The sequence below is a fragment of the Rhopalosiphum maidis genome, chromosome 2 (assembly GCF_003676215.2).
Source record: "Rhopalosiphum maidis isolate BTI-1 chromosome 2, ASM367621v3, whole genome shotgun sequence".
In the NCBI taxonomy this organism is placed as follows: Eukaryota; Metazoa; Arthropoda; class Insecta; order Hemiptera; family Aphididae; genus Rhopalosiphum; species Rhopalosiphum maidis.
Genome location: NC_040878.1, coordinates 48198070 through 48219615, shown reverse-complemented (window position 1 = coordinate 48219615; position 21546 = coordinate 48198070). Strand labels below are relative to the sequence as shown.

The 21546-nt window shown below is 34.1% G+C and overlaps 1 protein-coding gene across 1 annotated transcript; it reads left to right on the top strand.

Moving 5' to 3' along the window:
* Window positions 1-11633: 11633 nt before the first annotated feature.
* LOC113554164 (E3 SUMO-protein ligase KIAA1586-like) lies at window positions 11634-13886 on the top strand. The gene is made up of 2 exons (XM_026957885.1): window positions 11634-13267; window positions 13365-13886. Exons 1-2 carry the CDS (start codon window positions 11669-11671, stop codon window positions 13794-13796), a joined length of 2031 nt encoding a protein of 676 aa, XP_026813686.1. The 5' UTR covers window positions 11634-11668; the 3' UTR covers window positions 13797-13886.
* The last annotated feature ends 7660 nt before the right edge of the window (window positions 13887-21546 follow it).

Here is a 21546-nt window from a genome sequence, read left to right as displayed (position 1 = left end):
TACTATATTAAAGCGAACTTGAATCCCTTCAACGTTTACTAGACGATTAAAATACCAGTCCAAGCGATTTACGAGTACACATGTTTTACAATTAATTATTTATTATAGTTAATTTTTAGCTAAAATTTAAATTAATTTAAATACTGTAAAATTTTTTTAATTGTATAATTTCGGTCCACATTTGATGACCAGAATATCCTGTAATTCCGATGTAGTAGTGGCAGTAATTAATAAATCTCAGTAATTGTACAATGGTAGTGATCGATAATCCAAGCATTCCCAGTACCAGTGCTGTGTCGATGGTTGATAATATAGAAACATACTGAATACCAGTGCTGCAGTGAAGGAGGTGGAAGACGTCAAAAGCTCGTCTAGTAAACTAATACTGTGATGTGACTAGTACCAATGAAGTAGCTGCGGTAGTGGATAATGCAATCATTCCAAATGCCAATACAATGATACAATGAGAATACCTCCTGACGTGGTAGATTCTAAGCACCAGTCTGATTCCTATATTGGCCCTGTAGTTTTGGACTTTGTGTCTTCGGAAATTTCTGGTAGTAGATATTTCGTCCAGGTCATGATTAGTCGCAGTTCCAGCGTGGTTACAATTATAATCGCATAACCATACAGTTAACTGTTCATCTTAAGGTGTTTCGTAAATTTTTCTTGTTAATAAAATATTTTTAATATATAACGTTGTTATATTATACCTATGTTTATCATTTTATTTCTAACACATTTCATTTATATATATACATATTTTTTTTATTTAAATGCACGTATAATCCATTTCTAATGAATTTAAAATACTAATTTGGGTTCTAAAATAAAAAAAAGTTTAAAAAAAACATGTGCTACGTGATATTTTCTGCGTTTCATGGCAAAATCATTAAATCACATAATATATGTTTTTAAAATTATGATTAAAAAAAATGTATCAACGAAGTAAACGTAATTATACTAACCATTGGCTGACAGGGAGGGTAACCTTATCAAAACTCTGATTAAAAAATATATAATAATTATTTTAACAATGGCGTGGTTTTATCTTAAATTGACGACGCGAAATCTGTCATATCGATATGATACAGTTTTTTTTTTTGTTCATTTAAAAATCCTTGTTTTGCAGTAGAAGATTTATATTAAAATGTTTGAAAAAACTCAACTAGGTACTTGAATACTTTGCACAGGCTTGTTTTAGTTTTTCAACAAAGATACACACCAGGACGAAACGAATATTCCGGTAACCGAAACATTGTAACATTTCAGTAGCTCTTTGCATAAAGCGTTTCACGTTTCGAAATATAATTGGACGTTCTTGCTCGCGATTGTGCTATATTATATACACACAACGCCATTTGTACCTAATATAATATTTATATGAATTATACTTAAATATATGTATACGTTTATAGTGTTGTGTTGTAGTAGTATCTCATTCCAAGTGTACGCATGTAGAAAATAATATGTGCCACGTGTATTTGTCGTAATTATTCCACACATCGAGGTTCTGTGTATATATATATATATATATATATATATATTTGAGACCGGTGGAAAGTTGATGCTGCGGGGATGTTTAATAAATGATTTATGCATTTTGGGTAGACCGCTGTATTATACGGCTTAGAATAACGCATTTCTATTGTTTTAACGGTGAATTACGATTTCAATATGGCTATGGTTTCGAAAATTGAAGAGCAGTGCCATATTGAAGCAATGTTGAGTGCGGACGTCGTAATGAAAACAACAAGTAGTTATGTGCTCGTTATATTGAATACGGTGAGTACGCAATTTCCGAGTGATTTATCAGAAATATAATAATAAGCGATATGAACAAACACGCGATACATATATCATATTTTACAATTCAAATATCTACTCGGAATTAAAACACAGAAAATCTAAGTACGTTTTATAATTAAGAAACCAAAAAAAAAAATAAATTGTAACGCAAGAAAAATTTTACGAAACGATGTCGAAACTCTTTTAGAACTTTACCAGCGAATCATTAATCGTATTATTATTATAATTGTATGCTTACGGTCAATTACCTACTATTTTAAAGGGTGAATACCCTAATATATTATACCCAACCTATACCTCGTAATTCAAGTTCAATGTTATTTTGTTTTCTCAGTCGTAAGTGTAAGTACATCATATACATAATGTGAAATTATAATTTATGTATTATAGGAAACTACAAACACCAATGGACATAATATATATATATAGCTGATGCGGTAGGTGAATATATAATATATATATATATACATATAATACGCACATTGTATGTCGAAATGAATTTCACAATAATTTACGAATTGTAAAGTTTTATTAGAATGGGGATAACGTTATAATGTTTTACCGGCGGTATTGTTGTAATGCATGGCGTATAGTATGGGGCTGGCCGAACGAACGGGAAGGCGGAGATGCCGTATAATATGCATAGATATAATACCTATATACTACCTAAATAATAATACTTCAGTATAATGCACGAGGGCCTTTGATTGTGTGGTAAAAAAATCGTTCCCGCTGTAAACATAGGTATATGTGTATGTATATATATATATATATATATTGTAATACGTGTGTATATACTATATAGGTATTATTATACACGAATACTACCTACATTTATATATAATATAAAAATATTATATTATAGAGTAGCGGGAAAACGAGGAAAATAAAATGTAAAATGATTTATACGCCGAATTCAATGGGGCGACTAACTTAAAAAAAAAAACGACATCAATAATAACAAACATTATAACGAATATTTTAAGTGGAAGGTCGGACGACCGAACTAAGGTACAATGCGCGCGTCGGGGCTATACAGCCGGCCACCGGACCCTTATTATACACACAATCCATTATTATAATAATGCACACACATATATTATATTTACCTATGGGCATATACGCGTACGCGCGGTGGTGGGTTGGTACTGACTATTGTCGTCGATTTTACAATAATGTCGCACACCGAAATCGAATGCCCCCGAGAACGGTAAACATTTACATTTTTGTTCGGTCTCGCGTACTCGCGCGGTGTACGATTAATTTTTCCGAGTTTGTACCTTTTTTTTTATACGCGATATTCGGACGACGGCCGTCTGTCGTTTGCCACCACCACCGCCGCACCAGATATGATGTGATACATAACGATACGCACGTACCGATGTACTACACCCATACACCACAGTATTTCATTCGTTACGGAATTCGGCCTCGAACTAAACGCGCGCGCGTGGTCACATTTTCAGCAACGTCCGAAAACATCACGACGTCGGAGAGCAGATACCGCCTACAGCTAATACAATAATATGTCGCCGTAACAAACGTTTTCGGCGATATCGTATACGGGGTGAGCTGCAATTATTGCGCTTTTCCGCGCGTCACGTGCACGTGGGAAAACGCGGTGGACAGCTCTGTATATACGATACGCGCATACGACAATATTATAATAGTAGACTCGCGGTTGAAATTAATCTCACGTCGCCGCCGTCGCACCCGGTCCGGATGAAATATCGTTTTCGCGCAAACGTATATTACACGATATACGAAAATAATAACGACTACAATCATATCGTTGTACCCGCCGTTCTGCAACGGAAACGTCAGATCTATGGTGCGTCAGATGTACGGCGAGCGGCGTTCGCGGAGTACACTTGAAGCGTATATATACAACAATAATACATAGGTACGCGCGTTTCGGTGACGTATATAATAGGGGGTGCCTACGTGCGGAAAAATCGATTTTCGAATATCGTCGGGACGGAGGCCATCCTCGCCGCGACAGACGAGACTTTATGTAATATATACATATACATATATATATATATATATTGTATACGTATTGGCGTATTTCGACCACGCGTATCGTAACGATATTATTGTATTATTGTGACGACTATTATATTATATTATTGTATAATTCAGGTACACGACGCTTCGAACGGATTAGCGAGTGAGTCTTGTGTTCGTACACCATATACTCGTATAGATAATATGGAATAACAAAAATATTTTAATGATACACGTCGCACAACGGCCAGTGTGTTGTATATAATACTATATTTTTAATTTTTATAGTCCGATTTCCTCAGTATAGGTGTAATATTATTATTATATTATTATCTGATGTCTACCCGGGTAGACAAATTAGTCGTAGTTGACGACGAAATTGAAAATCGATTAATTCTCACCGTTCAATAATAATAGCAGTGAATTATTAATGCGGTGAAAACGAAATCATTGCGCCGCTGCCGTGCTGGCCTGAATGGTCTTCGGACCCGAACCGATATTTACGTTAGCAAGCATCGCAGGCCACTGCAACGAGTAACATCGATACATCATTTCATTGGATCAATCATTTGGAAACTCGGTTGTTAAACTAATAATTCCTTCGAAAAAAATAAATGTAACATCATTATGATTGCTGACGGTTGAAATTGTTTTTGGTAATTTTTGTTGTTGTTAAAAAACCAGAATATACGGACACATCAACTATGATTTTGTTATCATCGGCTATTGTAATAGTTTCACTATTCAACAAATAAGTCGACTGTGTCTGCCGCCAACTAAACGAATACGCGTGTTTCTCTTTTGAACTCGAAACATTCTTAGTTAAATAAATAAAGAACGGATACCATGGACACATACTCCAATCTTCCAAACCGTATTCACGTTATTCTAAATATTATAATGGTTTTTAATATTTTGCAGCTAACATTAACAGCTATATGCATCTAATTTCAGAGGTCAGAAAGGGTCGACAATTGTATTTGCCCATATCAGTCTCTGGAATCGATTTATTATTCTACATTCGGAATTTCAGTCTACATAACTATTAAGTCCAATATACCCTTCAAAATAAAGAGTTATCCGTGTTGACAACCGTAATGTTATAATTATTAGATAGTTGCATTATAAGTATTAAAAAAAAAAAACATGCCTAAAAATACCGTATTACTGCACAACAATTATTTCCCTTTGAATAATAAATCTTTGAGAACAAAAATATTTTTTTAATAATTGGTTATATGGTTATTGATAATTATAAATAAATAATAACATATTTTAAGATAAATAAAAAAAATCTATTAATTTTTATTTATAATATTGATGACATCAATTTGTGATAGAATGATTTATAAAAAATCACTTCTCGGCATTTTTTATATAAAAAGTTAAATATTAAAACGTAGATATAAACTTTCAAGTCACTAGAGTACCTATCTAATATCGAATCAGATGCTATAAAATTATTTTGTAACCGTTTCGAATAAATTCAGTTTTAGCGAGTCTTATTATAATATATTATACTGAATCGATTAATTTTTGTGTGATGATGTTTTTTATTTTATAAATGTATTTCATCTGTTTGTGATAAATTTATTGCATGGTATGGTATTAAAATATCTACGGAATGAAGTTTGTAATTTTTTTAATTATCTAGTTATTTATGTCGTGAAAATAAATATTATAATATAAGTAATGCGAGTTTCGTGAGCAAAAATAAAATCACATTCAATCGATCATTTTAATTTGAAATAATAATTTAATATTGTAGAAAATACGAGCATATTTTTATTTTTGTGACCAAGATTGTTAAATGTTGGTGCAACGCGTGTAAGCGACTACAATTTATTTCTAAGGATTAGATACGCACGTCAAACGCCATTTTCTCGTAAATAGGTATGCCTACGCTGCAATATCGTTTTCTATTTGAATATATTTGTCACTGTAATCCGATCATTTGTCATCGAGAACACCAATACCTAATAAAATATTATTATACATTAATATGATTTCCACTTGGGAGCGGATTTTCGAATAATAATTTCCACTATAACATTATTACGATATGCATATACCTACATCATTGTACGTACAAGTTCGCGGGCCGTAGAGTTTATAAACCGAAAAACGAAGCGGACAAAAAATAAGTCCGTACCAGTGTCGGAATATACACGGCGTTCGGAGGATACTGTGAATTATTCCGGGTATACGGTTTGTACGTATAATGCAATCCGTATATTATTATTATTATTATTGTAGATACTGCTTATATACGCGTTATAATCGTGTACGCATATTATATTATATTATTATTTAAATGGGCGATACGTCCCGGTGATGTTTGGTTACACGAAATTCGGAACGTTGACGCGCACACGTGTGGTACCGGCCCGTACGATATCGTATTATATACGTCACATTTGCCTTTTCCACCGAACGGTTTCCAAATGCACAACACATTTCGGATAGTTTTTGTTCGTAAACCCGATACTCGCTCGCAATATCATAATACGCACACCCGTTCTTAGTTTATAGAAGTCGACGACGACTCGTTGCGAAGATGGCGGTGGTGGTGGTAGTAAGGGTGTGTGTGTGTGGGGGGCGGGGGGTTGAGACCATATATCGCGATCTAATTAACCGTTTCCTGTTCGAGCCGGCTGCAGCGAAAGGCAGCAGCAGCAGCAGCAGCAGTAACCGCACACACCGGATCTGTGTCAATCGGATTTCCACGTCAACCTTCGCCTGATCAACTGGTGCGTATACAAACTACGGTAGGTAGGTATACTGCGCGCCGCGGACGGCCGTTCGCCGAGTAGTGCGTTAAATTATTATTATTATTATTATTATTATTGTTATTATTATTATATGTATGTATATAAAAAAAAAATCGTCCGAAATCAATTGAATGTAACAATAATGATTTCTACAACACAATATTATGTATTGGTGCGTGTGCGACAAAAAAATACCATCTCCAGACTGTCTTCGTCGTCGTCGTCCACGACGTTAAGGCTTATTATCACGAGAACAGAACGGGCGAGGGAAAAAATAAAATACAACGTTAATGATGATGGAATCGTCGATTTGTTCCGTGTTTTTGTCACGGTCCTCGGCCGATTCCGTTCCCTCCGAAAGCGAAACAACGAGGAGAAAAAATCCCCCCGCTAACAAGGCCTGAGTATTCCAGAAAACTCAATTCTCCTTGAAACGCGTAACTCTCCCATTGTACTGCAGCAGCGCTCCCGTCTATAATACGATCTCGGTCCGCTACTCTTCAATTTCTCTCTCTCTCTGTCTCTCTCTATATAGTGTTCCTCAATATGTATGGTATAATAACTAACGTGCAGCATAAACACACACACACACACACACACATATACACAAATGTAAAAAGAAAAATATGATATATGTGTATATATTTATATATATATACATTACGTTTTTATACACGCTTCTTATTGTACACACACACACGCGCGCGCCCGAGCGCAGAGACTTAAAACCGCCGAGGACGGTACGCGCCTATTGTTGTGCGGGGCATTCACACAAAGCTACTATACACGGATCTCATTGTGACTCCGTGGGGTTATTAGTAACGTTAATAATTGAAAAATATACTACCGTGTATACACGGCGTCGAGGACGGGCAAAAGTGTAATGAATTTCATAGGATATTAAGAAAAATTGAGAAAGAGAGAGAGAGAGAGAGAAACGTATGTCTTATACAAGAGTGACCGAGACACCGAGGTAATCATCGAGAGATTCACTGCCCCCCGGGCAAACGGTTCTATATATTATACCCCGGCAGAGGCGACAGCCAACGTCCTTCGTTCTCCGGGTCGGAGTTCTCGATAGTTAGTGTTAATTTCAATGCACTATACACCTGATGCGTGTATGCCTAAACACGTCGACGGGCTTCTGGCCCCGCGTACACGGATGAATAATATGTCTTTTGATATCGTATATTATATAGATTAAATAGAGCATGTGCGAGCGTCTCTCGACAGCGTGTCGTCGAACGAACGTAGTCGATTATCGTGAACTAACCTCACGGACTTAACCGATGGGGGTTTCAAAGAGAAAAAAAAACATGTACAAAAATTAACGAAATTAGTAGATAAATACACGTGATGTACACGTACTTGCCATATTATATTATAGTATAAAAAATATCGTTGCAAGGTTACAGTTACAACACTATAATATAATATTATATAGTATCAGTATATTATATGAACACTATTTGCGCGTTCTGATTTTTTCAACGGTTCGATGATAATGTTTCGACTTTCGAGTAATTATTCGCCGTATGGACTTTGAAATAGCTATATATCAGTGTTTGATGTTTTATGGTGTAAATAGTATATTATTATGTATTGTGATGTTTTTGTCAAGCGATGACGTCATTGCATGACAATATGAGTACGAAAATTCTTAGGATATAAATCAACTGCGACTGGAAAGAAAATAATCCAATCGTGGGACGGTGAATAAACCGTAATCTAATATAATATGTTATCGGTAGTACATAATTCGCGAGCATGAGTCATTTACCAGACCCTTAGTATTCTACCAGCGACCCTGCTTGTGTCAACGCAATTACTGTCGTTGTTTTGGGGACATTGGTGATTGCCGATTTGTCAATTAGATAATATTATTGTCTTTCCGATTCCGAAAAAGATTTATGACTCTATGCCTGCAATCCTGCATGTATATGCACTACGCGAAGTAAAACAGTGCGCACCAACCGATACTATATAATGTATCGCCTCTTTCGACAATGAATCTGCTATCATTTTAGATTGAATACAATTACACGTATAATGACAAGTCAAAGCGACGATCAAACATAATATATCGCTCTGAATAGCGTAAAGGGATGCCGTGGTTAATTAACATTATAATTTAAATTAAAACTATTAAATTTGTTTTTCGATTTACCAGAAAAATAAGTTATCTATCGAATTATTAATTGTACACTGAGGTAGGTAAACGTCTTGTACATTATATACGGTATTGCACTAATTACAATATATCATTATCCTATAAATTTAAATAAATGATTAGATCATTTAATATTTTAAAAATAATAAATTTCTAACACGTTGTGTTTGACAGTAAAAATAAATATTTTGTTGAATATTCAATTGGATTACTCCTTGTAGTATATTATACAAACTTTTAATATGTAATTAACCTCAATTATACGGTTTAGACGAAGCCTTCGTTTTCCAAGATTGTTACTTCGGTATGTCTTATATATGTGTACCTTATTAGATAATATAGTTCAATTTTCCGGTCGAAAGGACCAGTAAACGTCTTATGCGTGAAGCCACACAACAGCAGACTTAAGGAGACACGAGTATATCAACGGGTTTCCATCGTCCTTGTTTAATGATTTTTGACACGATTTTAAAACGTCAAAAAAAAAAAAAAATTCAATACGAAAACATAAACGAACGTTCATCGTTCATCTACATTTAGCGCGTCTTCTGTTGGCGAGGACATTCTATTTGTCGGGTTCTCTAGATTAAACGACGGTGTTTACGAGTCGTTTAAAATTAAGAAAAAATAAATGAACGAAAAAAAAATGATATTTTATTCTGCACCGGGCACGTTGTCCGGCAGTTGTTTCGGTCACTGTCACTTTCCTTTTCATTCGTTTCACACGAAAACAATTGAGCATGCGAATTTCGGAATCTCTTTTATAGGTATAGTTCTTCACGACCAGCGGGGGGACGACGCGAAGTCGGTAGAAAAAAAATTACAGGAGACGAATTCCGAGTAGTGTTTTTTTCACGATTATTATTTACTTCACTCCACCCCTCCCCAAGGACCGCTCGACCTCGAGTAAAATTCGTCTGTACAATTTACGGGTCTCCAGCGTCGCGCCGTGTAAATCCGATGGTAGATATTCTCCCGATTCTATAATATTATAGATTTGGGCAGTTGCGCGTATATATTGTGTCGGATTTTATGTGTGCGCATTGTCGATGATTTTCTGCGTCACGCGTTATCGACCTGATTATTATGTTTCATTAGTGTTCGACCCCGGAGTCGTTTACAAAATAATATATTCCAATAACAATAATGTCCGAACGAAAACAAACGATTAAATTTTCAGCTGAAAGTCATCGGAATTTATACGATTTATTAACAGTAGAAATAAATATAGACATTTTGCGTTGTGGATATCATACAACGTTGCTGTGCGTAATAATAATATCGTGTACAATTGTACTAATAACCACTAAAACCTGTCAAACGAATTTAGGTATATACTATTAATAAATAATAACGTATTGCAATGTTTTGCATGATAGCGTTCGTCGAAATATCGAATCGGCGCCACAGACCATAAAATAATATTACAACGCGAGTTATATATTATTATATAGGAATGTAGTTTTCATAATTTGTTACGAACAATGCACTTTTAAGCAGTTTAAATGGATGTCGATAACTATTTCTCTGGAGTGTGCCACCGCATTATGAACCAACCAAATATCATTCCATTCGAGACAGGGCACTCGACAAAGGTTTAATAAATAAAATATAATTTAGAAAATATGTATCTATACTAATATTATAAAGCTGAGTATTTGTACATTGTATAAGTATGTGTAACGCGCTATTAACCAAAATTACTATACAGTTCAATTTCAATAAAACGTGATATCAATAGATCCTTGAGACTTGGAGGGTGTTTTTAAGCTTAGTCTTTCAAATGTGTTTGCAGGTTAGCATAAAATGGCCCAGGTATGAATTTTGTTTGTCTACGAAAATCGAGTTTTTTGTTTACACATGGAGTTATCAATGGTTTCAGAAAAGACTCACTGACCTGTTGTGCGCTGCTATAGTTATTTTAATGTAATGTCCTCAGTTTGTAACAATTGTAACTTAGAGATTCCTATAATATTTAATAGGGTTTGTTGAAAGTATCAAATATTATTACAAAATAACTGAAAAGTTTAGAGAGAGTATAGTTCGAATCATGTTTAAAAATATACCAAGTGCTACATCTATTCCACCGTAAACCTGACATAGTTCATAAGACGAGGAATACCGATATTACAGTAATTAGCTGTGTTGTTCATTTTTTCCTTGTCAAAGTCGGGATGGATGTATAGCTTGTTATAGTATGATAGAACACACACAGTAATATCATAGTATGATAACATATTGCCAGTATACGATTCATAATATTACGATAGGTACCTGCAGGGGTGTTCCCATAGGGTATACTACATATACGCCGTATACTCTCAAGATATTTTGTCAGAAATATGGGTATACTGCGTATACTCTCAAATTATATACAAAAAAAAACTGGTTTTGGTTACTCAGAAAATGCTACGAAAGTCAATTATTATTTATGACGCTGATAACGGAAATATGACACTTATATCTTACAACTATTATTAGATTCTCAGAAAACAAGAAACGAACTATCGCGTTAGATGATGGAAATGCGTCTGACTCTGAACACGATTAATTTAATCAGTACATCCGTTACCGCCGACTTGTAACATTTTATTATTTTTATAAATCGATTGTGCGTTGTGTGATCTACCGTTTGTGTTTACCGTGAATAAGTTCTTAATTCTTTTATTAATTATTATTTACTAACGTATTCATTTTATTTGAGCAGTTTTATTAATTTATTTAATTGAGTTTAATTAACTATCCTAATCTGTTTTACTGTATAAAGTGTTATTTAAATTTTTATCAAAATATGAGTTCGAATTTTAAACGTGAAAGCGGAACACTTGATAGTTTTTTTATGCCCCGAGAAAAAAAACCTAAAAATGCGACTAATACTGCCATTTGTGCTACTAGTTCACACGAGCTAGTGATGCCCAATGAAGATAATTTTGTTAGTGATAGTCAAATCGATAATCAAATACAAGATGTATGGGATACTTCCAAAATTTGGCCTGCATTATGGACAAAAGAACAGGTAATAGAGTTTCAAAAGAAAAACTCATGGTTAAGTAGCAAAAATGGGAAACTAGGATGTAATAATTGCATTCAAGCTAAAAATAGTATCAATTTTCAAAAATCTAACATCGATAGCAAAGTTCGAATTTCTTCTGAGTGGGTAGGCTTTGAAATCATAGCTGCTGGGTGTAATCGTACAAATCAACTGGCTTCATTAAGAAATAAAATTAAACAACATTCAGAAAGCAAAGCTCATGTGTTAGCTGAAAACATATTGAAAAAAAGCTCAGACAAAGTATTAGATAAAATGTTCGAACGTATATCTGAAGTAGAGATTGATTCCAATACGCGACTTTTTAGAACTGTATATTGCTTGGCAAAAAATCACCGTCCCTTTAAACAGTTTGAAGAACTTGTTCAATTACAACAAATCAATGGATTGGACATGGGATCTTCCTTACATAGCAGAATAACTGCCACTCGAATGGTAAACGTCATTGCAAAGGAGATGCGCAAACGACTTATTTTACGCCTTATACAGTCGAATTCGAAATTTACCATAATGATTGACGAATCAACAACGCTGAGTACCAAATGTACACTAATTTTGTATATTTCATCATATTTTGACGTAGAATCGCCGGTTGTAGCATTCTTAGACCTGATTGACTTAGATAGACAAGATGCTGAAACTATCGAAAAATCTATTTGGTTAAGTTTAGAATGTAATGGGATATCAACATCGTTTGCATTAAACAACTGGATTGCTTTTGCCAGTGACGGAGCAAGTGTAATGACGGGTAAGAAAGCTGGAGTTGCTACTAAACTACGCGAAAAAATTCCGAATCTATTTACCTGGCATTGTTTATGTCATCGCCTCGAACTCTCAGTACATGACGTAATAAAAGATTGTACTGGAGTCTCTCGTTTCCAAAGTCTAATGGACAAACTCTACGCTTACTATCATCAAAGTCCTAAAAATTCAATGGGTTTAGATAAATCTTGTGTTGAAGTAGGCATTGAAATGAAAAAAATAGGTCGTGTTTTGAATGTACGCTGGTCTGCAAGCAGTTTTCGAACTATAAAAGCCATATGGAATAATTATCCGGGAATATATTTACATGTTAGTAAAACACATGATGTGACATCAAATGGCATAAAAAAAAAATTAGAATCCTCTTCTTTTTTGGAGGAACTTGGACTTTTTTACGATGTTCTTTCTGAGCTTGCAATGTTATCTTGTATATTACAGTCCAGAAAAACAACTCTAATGCGTGCCCAGTCGGAGATAAATAGAACGATTAGAATTTTAGAAAGTCTGAAAGCTGAACCTGGGGAAAAAGAAAAGGAAATTATAGAAGCTATTCAGAAAGGAATTAACAAAGGTGTCAATATTACAATGACAAAATCAGGAGGGATTAACAGGTTACAATTTTTGCAAAATTTAGTAGACAGAATGCGTCAACGCTTATTTGATGACTCAAAAAATAAAACAATGCTAGAAGACATTCAGGTAAAGAAAAAAACTATTATTTTGATAATTTATTTCAATATTTTGATTATTTAAACAGAATAAATGAATATTTAATAAATCGTCTTTTATTTTATAGGTAATTGATGAAGTGTTCAAAGTAGCAATTAATGATGCAAAGGGAGAAGATGAAGTTAAAAGAGTATCACGGACATTAGGTTTTTCTGAATTTGAAAGTGTAGTTGACTTCCGTTCAAGAAATGTTTTTTCTAGTTTCATGAAAGCATTAAATATACTCCCAACTTCAACAGCTGATTGTGAACGAGGGTTTTCCGATATGAATTTGACAATAACTGATTTAAGGACTAGCTTAAACATTGAAAATGTGTCAGATTTGATGTTCATCTCTATCAATGGCCCTTCAATTGCAGATTTTAATCCTAGACCTTATATTAAAATTTGGTTAAGAGATCACCGTTCTGCCGTTTCCACTCCTAGAGGTAAAGAAAGAAAAGAAATAGACGACGAAAATAAGATGCAGAAATTATTTTTTAACAATTTATTTAATTAAATTTTTTAGTATTTGTATATTTTCATATTTTATTGACTTATAAAGGTAATTTCAAGCTTTTTTTAAAAGTTTGATTTTTTTTTTCATATTTTTAACACATCCTTTATAATTATAGACCACAGTAAAAATATTTGTATATTATTAAATATTCATGTTTATTACTTTTATTTTAAAAAGATTTATGAGTATTTTTAAATACTTAAAAAAAGGTTCTATTTGTATCATTCTACCCTCCCTTGTTTAAATCATGGATCTTCACCTTGACTAGAGTCTTAGTATACTCTCAAAAAAAATATTGGGAACACCTCTGGGTACCTGTTGTAATAATGTATTATATACGTAGATACCTACTGGGTACCCAAACGCCGTTTCATATTATTTTAATGTTTTAGCAAAGTAGCTTATATCATATATTGTATGTATCACAGTAATCAGCGCACATCATTTAAACCACTCCTCGCGAATTAATTAAAATCGTATATACTCGACGAACCAAGATTATATCCTAATTTATAATTAATGAAATGTTTTTGTTGTATAATATACAGTACGAACAACGCTTGGTTTTGACGACACATATGCCCGGATGTACAATATAATATATAATATAGTATACACAGCACACATTATGTCCCTATGTATATATATATACACGTTTTTCAGTACTTGAATATTTTAGCGCTTAATCGAGTTACACACATTATAAGATACCGGATAGACGAATATCGTGCGCTTATGTTCTTCGTAATATTATATTATGTATATACGTTATTATATTATACATCGCGTAAATCGGTGCGTATATAGTATATATACGTATGTATAAGTATACGTGCGTGAGTGTGTGTGTGTGTGTGTATACGAGACGACAATTTACTGTTTTAAGCCACGCGGCGCCTTCATTATGTAGACATTTTGAATGGATTTTAATAAAAGATGACTCGATGAAAACTTTTTGTGCCCATATATACTGTTATAATGGAAGAACCCGACGCGGCGCTGAGGGTATTGAAAGAGCAACGGCGACACGACGACGTGTGTGCTTATCCGTTTTTAATGTACGGCCATACTAATTCATCAACCCAGTGATATTATTCCATCGTGTGTTACGCACGCGGAAACAAAAATCGTAGTTTCCATTTTACTTACGATGTGCGGGTATTATGTTACATTATACAATCAGCCGTATTCGCGTTTTCCGCGATTTTGACGTTACCGAAATAAACGACAGAGTCTCACAACGACGACGATGTCGACATGTTGTATAGTAAAACCCGGTCGCGAGAAAATCCTTATCAACTCACCCACGCGCGTTCATTTTTTTACGCTCCTGCCAATATAAATGGTATTACTGGAGCAATAGGTTTAATACTATATTATTATAATTGTCACAATATGTGATTCATTCAATTTCGAAAAATCGTATTTATTGTAAAATTTGAGTACCGTATTACACAAGTTTGAATACGTTTTAAAGGTTAGTAATTACATTAATTATATGTTACAATGTTTTCACATGTCAAATGTGACTCCTATTACTTACACTGTAATACACTGTTATTACTTACTTACACATATTTCAATATTAATATTTATATATTATTTTTTCATCCGAGTAGATGATTCGGGTCACCCTATTCTCGGAACTACAGTGTTTGCGACGTTTCTCTTTGAGGGAGCAGTGCATAAAACTATAAAAGACACTGTCTATATAATACTTATATTGTATGTTCTCTTTCAAGAGATCACGATGAACTGAACATTCCTTCTATACAGACGCCATCAACTTGATTACGTCGGATTGATTCAACAGGTTCACTAAGAATTTTACTTTTGCTTAAATATATATCTCGTGCAATTAATATGTGAGCTATTTATTGAACGTTTGTAAACATTGTGAGTTGTTACAACAATTTAATGTAATAAATTGCTAACCTTTAAAACGTTGCTTAACTTTTAACAATTTATTACACTCTAATTTTACGATAAACATTATTTTGATTCGAACGAATCGTTTTGAAACGCTGCAGCTGTATTCTGTTGCGTACGATCCGTCGTATACGACGTAAACAGTGTTATTGAAACACGCTCATATAGCTCCACGCAGTGATAGGCAGTCGACGACATTTACGGATATCGCTGATATCAGGTGTATACCGCGGCTATCTATTTTTCCGAAACGAGTCCGTTTGATATAATTATTACAAAACAGATTGTTCTCGTCGCGTCATAATTTCGTTTCGTCATTATATTAGTTATATAATGTAATATGTTCTTTTCCTTTTTGTTCTCGAGAATCCCACGCGAGACGATAGCACCACAATAATATTATATTTATTATAAACGCGCGACGACCGCACAGGTGTATATATATATATATATGTGTGTGTGTGTGTAGGTATACACGTATAATGTGTAATTCGGATGCGCGGCGTCTGCTGTTGCTGTTGCTGCTGCAGTGGCATTATTTTTCGACGTTATTTAATGACTGCGACGGGGTTACCTGCAGCGCACGCGGTATTATCATTGTAGGTAGTCGTGTATACCGCGCGCGACTGCTGAATAAATGTGTTGGCCCCCGCGCAATCAACCCCGTTCCAAATGGGCCTTCTTATTTATTTTTTTATTTATCATTATTAATTTTCTTCACACCGTAAACACCGTGCAGGGTATAAGTGCTACGGGAATTTTAATAACGATATCTGCCGCCGTCGCGTAGAGGATATCACTCGGTTAATAATATAATATTATATTTTACGCCCCGCCGTCGAGTCGGAGTCGCAGTGCGTGGCGAACCAAAACGATTCTCCCAAGACGGAATGACAAACAATGGCGCTACGGGGACCCGGTGAACACATGTCGCCGCCGCGCTACCGAGAAATATTCCTTTCAAAAGCAGTCCTACCGTACACACACACACACACACACACACACAAACTCGCGTCTTCTTCTCGTGTACAATGTGTGTATGCACTATAAACATATATATATATATACGCGCGCAGACGCATACTTTTGAGTGTGTGCCGGGGACGACGGCGAGGGGTAGTGGTTTCACCTGAATCGAATCGGCCGCGGATATAAATTATAATTTTCCAGTCCAAAGGCGACGTTTATGTTTTCGTATAAATATTGTGTCACCCCGACGGCGCGGCGAGGGAGGAGACACCGAAATTCCCAGTCTTGCAGGATATCTCGCGCGAGCTGCGTTTTGCGTACAAACGTGTACACCAATAATAATAATATTGTTATATTATTATAGTACGTACGTATGGGTGTGTGTGTGTGTGTGTGTCGTTTATAATGTCCTACACGTTACGACCGACCGCGTTCACGTGAAAGACCCTTCTGCTGTACACACCATTTGCCGTACGATATTTCGTGCGATATACAACGCGCTCGCCGCATTCGCGACATCCGACAAATTATTATACGCGAGAAATTATTTATTTATAGACATTAATATTATCATCGCCCCTTTTGTGGACGACACGCTTGGCCACCGTCGAAGCTGGTTAAACGAGCACAGCAGATCGACTGTCGTACAGTATTGTTTTTACACGCAATATATTAGCAACGTACGCACGTTATAAAAACATATTATTACTATGATACGATATATATATATATATATATATATATATATATATATATATGGTTAGGATTAGAAAAAAAAAAAACGTTTACAAATATCAATAATGGTAGACAACAATACATTTACATTATTCTATCACCTGCGAAAACTCAGCATCATATCATATCATCATAGCCCACAGGTTATTATACATAATAATATATTAATCGAATTTCGGTCATACCGATGTTTTATACCTTATATCGTTCACTTCATAACGTTATACAGCATATTATTATAATGCCTAGCACACACATAATATACAACGAAACGAATACTGTTTACAATGTTACAGTATGGACGCGAGTCCAAAGTCATTTTTCTTGTTATTATTAAATAAATTAATAGGTTCCTTTTTTTTTTTTTAACTACCCAACTATAATAATGATTGACGTGACAACCGCAACTCCTTCTGCGATAACAATGCATATTATATTATAATGCATACTATAATATCGTATAATAAAATAATAATATATGGAACGTCGTTATACTTTTGACACTGCTTGTAGTATATAGTATATTATAATAACACATATTATGCGTCACAAAACGGAGTTATCTAGCTCGAACCCTCGAGGGTGAACGACGATAACCGATAACCTCACGTAAACGAGGCCTGTATACGCAAAGTTTTCCGATTAATCGTAATTATTAATGACAATAACCGTTTGGTATCTAAACTCAAGGATGATATGGTCCACATTGATATTATTATGCTATGATGTTGTTTTATAGACGCGCAGGACGTTGGAGATTACTAATATAAATATGACGACTTCGATAATATGTTATTGCAATTAACATTATTTTATTGTAGACGACGTCAAAGAAACGGTTCAGATTATCACCGAGAGTACGATAAACACCGCCGCGGCGGGATACACGATAGACAAAAACGAGAGTGATTATTATAATATATATATTATATTATATCATTATACTATACGGTATTATAACGTCGTGTACGTTTTGATAAATCGTTGCGTGGAAACTGTCGATTAAAAAAAAAAAAAAAACGGACAAAACCTATCTTGACATATTTTTATTTTTGTAGTGGGGTGAAAATGTGCGATGAATCTCTTACTTTTAAATACAAGATAGTCCCTATCGGCCTGGAAAAAATATATTAGTAAGTACACCGAAATAATACACTAATATTTATTTATTACCATCGATATAATTACTATCGAGATTAATTTTACTTTGGACATCAGCTCCACCGGGGTGCACGTTACTATGAAATACTACGATTGCACAGCGTTGAAAGCACTGAATAAACTTTTTATCAAAGACGATTGACGATGCTATAATTTAACTTTATATGCGAGTGAATAATGTAAATATAAAATGACCAATGCCAATGAATTCATCGGTATGGTTGTCAAAGTGCACAGTGATAGTGTATATTGTAATAATCGTGTATTTAGATTTCCAATTAATACATAACCGCAACAACTAATAAATTCGTTTAATTTTAACTTTTAAAGTGGCTTATTTGTAGACCATGGAACACTATTATATTATTTTTATGTACGGTGCAATTGACATGTATAGGCATGTCTAAATTATGTTACTTTTGAGAGCAATAATAATATTTTTGTCAATCTTGCTAATGGTATGAATATTATTAAAATATGATAAATTTAATTTAATAACAATATTATTATATATACTTAAACCTTCAAATAAGTGAAATTTATAATTTCAATACATTTATTAATATTTAGTGAACTGATTTAATTTATCAGTTTTCTCTTAAAAATTAACTCACCTATTTAATATGATTCTACATTATACTAGTATACTACATAAGATTTAATTGATATTGCAACTTTATACTGCCATTAGCTAATACGTTGAATATGATCAAATAACGAATAAAGCTAAATTTACTGTATCGAATTTATAGTAATCAATTGATACATTTATACAAAAACAAATCATCCATTAAGGTTAAGGTGAAAACTTCTAAAATTATTTTTTTGTTTTTTCCTTTATTCATAATAGAGCTTCACAAATTCCTAGCCCTTGGCACTGACGATTATAATATTTTGATCATTGCTAATTTTTATGCGACAACTATATGCTGGTTCCACGTATCCATTAACCTTGGTTGTCAAGTAAAATTCAAAAACAACTGTTTTGCATATTCACATGCAACGTACCAAAAATAACCATTTTATAAATATTATTATATTACATATTTTCGTTTAAATATTCTAACGTAATATTTTACCCGTCGACATAAATCTGGTACGCGTATAATATCATAAGTTATATTTTATGATATTATAATATATTGTATAATGCTTAATAGAAATTATTCCGAGGACCGGGACTGCCAGTTTTCCGCAACGTCAGACGGATGGACGGGTGAACGGCGGTGGCGGCGAGTAAAGAATAAATGAAATAAAAACACCACTCAAACAACGAACAATAATTCCTAGTATTTATAAAGACAGGAATTTTTTTTAAGTCTTTACAAATTAAAAATAATCTCGGTCTTTAGCATATATATGCTATAAACGAGCGTTTTCGTCCGACAATTTTGTAATTCTCATTGACCGGGTGAGTGGAAGAAGGGATGCATACGAGTGTAACTAATAAATATAAAATATTACTTGTAGGATGAGTCATATAGTTCCGATGGAAAAAACTAAGGATAAAAATGAAAGAATTTTTTTTTATTTAGTTCGATTTCCAGACGCCACAGCAGATTTCATGTGAAATCTAAATGTATTTTAATAGTTATTGTACAATGGATCAAAATCGATACCCTCCAGGAACCAATACGAATTAACTGCTAAAAATGTGCATCCGTACTGTAAACTATTATTATATTATAGTACATTATTATCTTTATATAGGTATATAATTCTTCTGTACGTGTGTATGCCATTGAACTCCTCCGAAACGACTGGAACAATTTCTATGACATTTTTTTATGTGTGTTTGAATGGGTCCTTGGGTAGTTTAGATTCACAATTGGACTAGGTAGGTGGCGCTGAAATCAGATTCTAGGGAATTTCGTCACGGATATGTCTAAATAACACATGTATGTTTGCCCAATTCTGATTATATAAGTTAATTGATAATCAAGTATTAATTTTTAAAACAATTGGTATATACGCACATACAAATATGTAAGGGATACCGTGTTGATTGTGAATGACGAATATTAATAACGATCAAACAAAGTTTGAACCACATAAAAGGCATAATTTTAATGGGCAACAAAAGTGCACCTGCAGGATAACTGATATGTTGCTTGCTTTCACAGAAACTCACGAATTAATTTGCACATTTATGCACTTGATTTTATAATTTAATAAAATAGATTATAAAAAAAGGTTATTAGAAGGATATTATAATAGACATCACACAAGTTACTTGATAAAATATTTGAACTGACTGAAAGAATATCATCAGTCATTTAACAGTAATAATATTTTAATTTAATGAACAGTCGCGGAACACTCGTAAATCCCAAGACCCAAATATTCCAGATGTTTCAATATCCAAACGTGGTATACGAATAGGATTTGTACAGTAATATAGATACGAGCGCGGCATTTTACGAAATCCAATTTTGTTTCACAGCACTATGTCGTGTGTAAAATATTATAATGTTATTGTAATTTGTGTGATCTCGATTATAACTATAACACACACACACACACACACACATATACGTTCGTACATCACTAGGGCGTGATATTATATCATATTAAAAACCAGTGCGGCGATTATTCACGGACTGAAATCTAATAATGCGAGTCCCGAACGTGGGATGAAATAACTCACAAAGAGGCTGTCGTAAAAATTTCAAAACAATCGTTTACTACAACTACCACGACTTGACTCCCCGAGAAAATAATCTTGTAGCAAGTGTACTCTCGGTGGGCGCATAAATCAATTCTCGCGGTGTATAATTTGTTCTAAATTTATTAACCGCACGCGCGTGCAGTTTAATATAATATAACAATATAACTACAATGGCCAGCGCATTTCGCGCGTGAATTAACATCATTGCGAAATGTATCGAATGTTCCGCAGATACTAAGATAACATTAATTATATGTTTGCAGTGCTCATTTTACTTTCGTTTTGTTA

Bases quoted from the DNA above. Each gene is read 5' to 3' on its own strand.
- LOC113554164 (XM_026957885.1), top strand. From the start codon at position 11,669: ATGCCCAATGAAGATAATTTTGTTAGTGATAGTCAAATCGATAATCAA. The intron at 13,268-13,364 runs GTAAAGAAAAAA...TTTATTTTATAG, and splicing joins CAATGCTAGAAGACATTCAG to GTAATTGATGAAGTGTTCAA.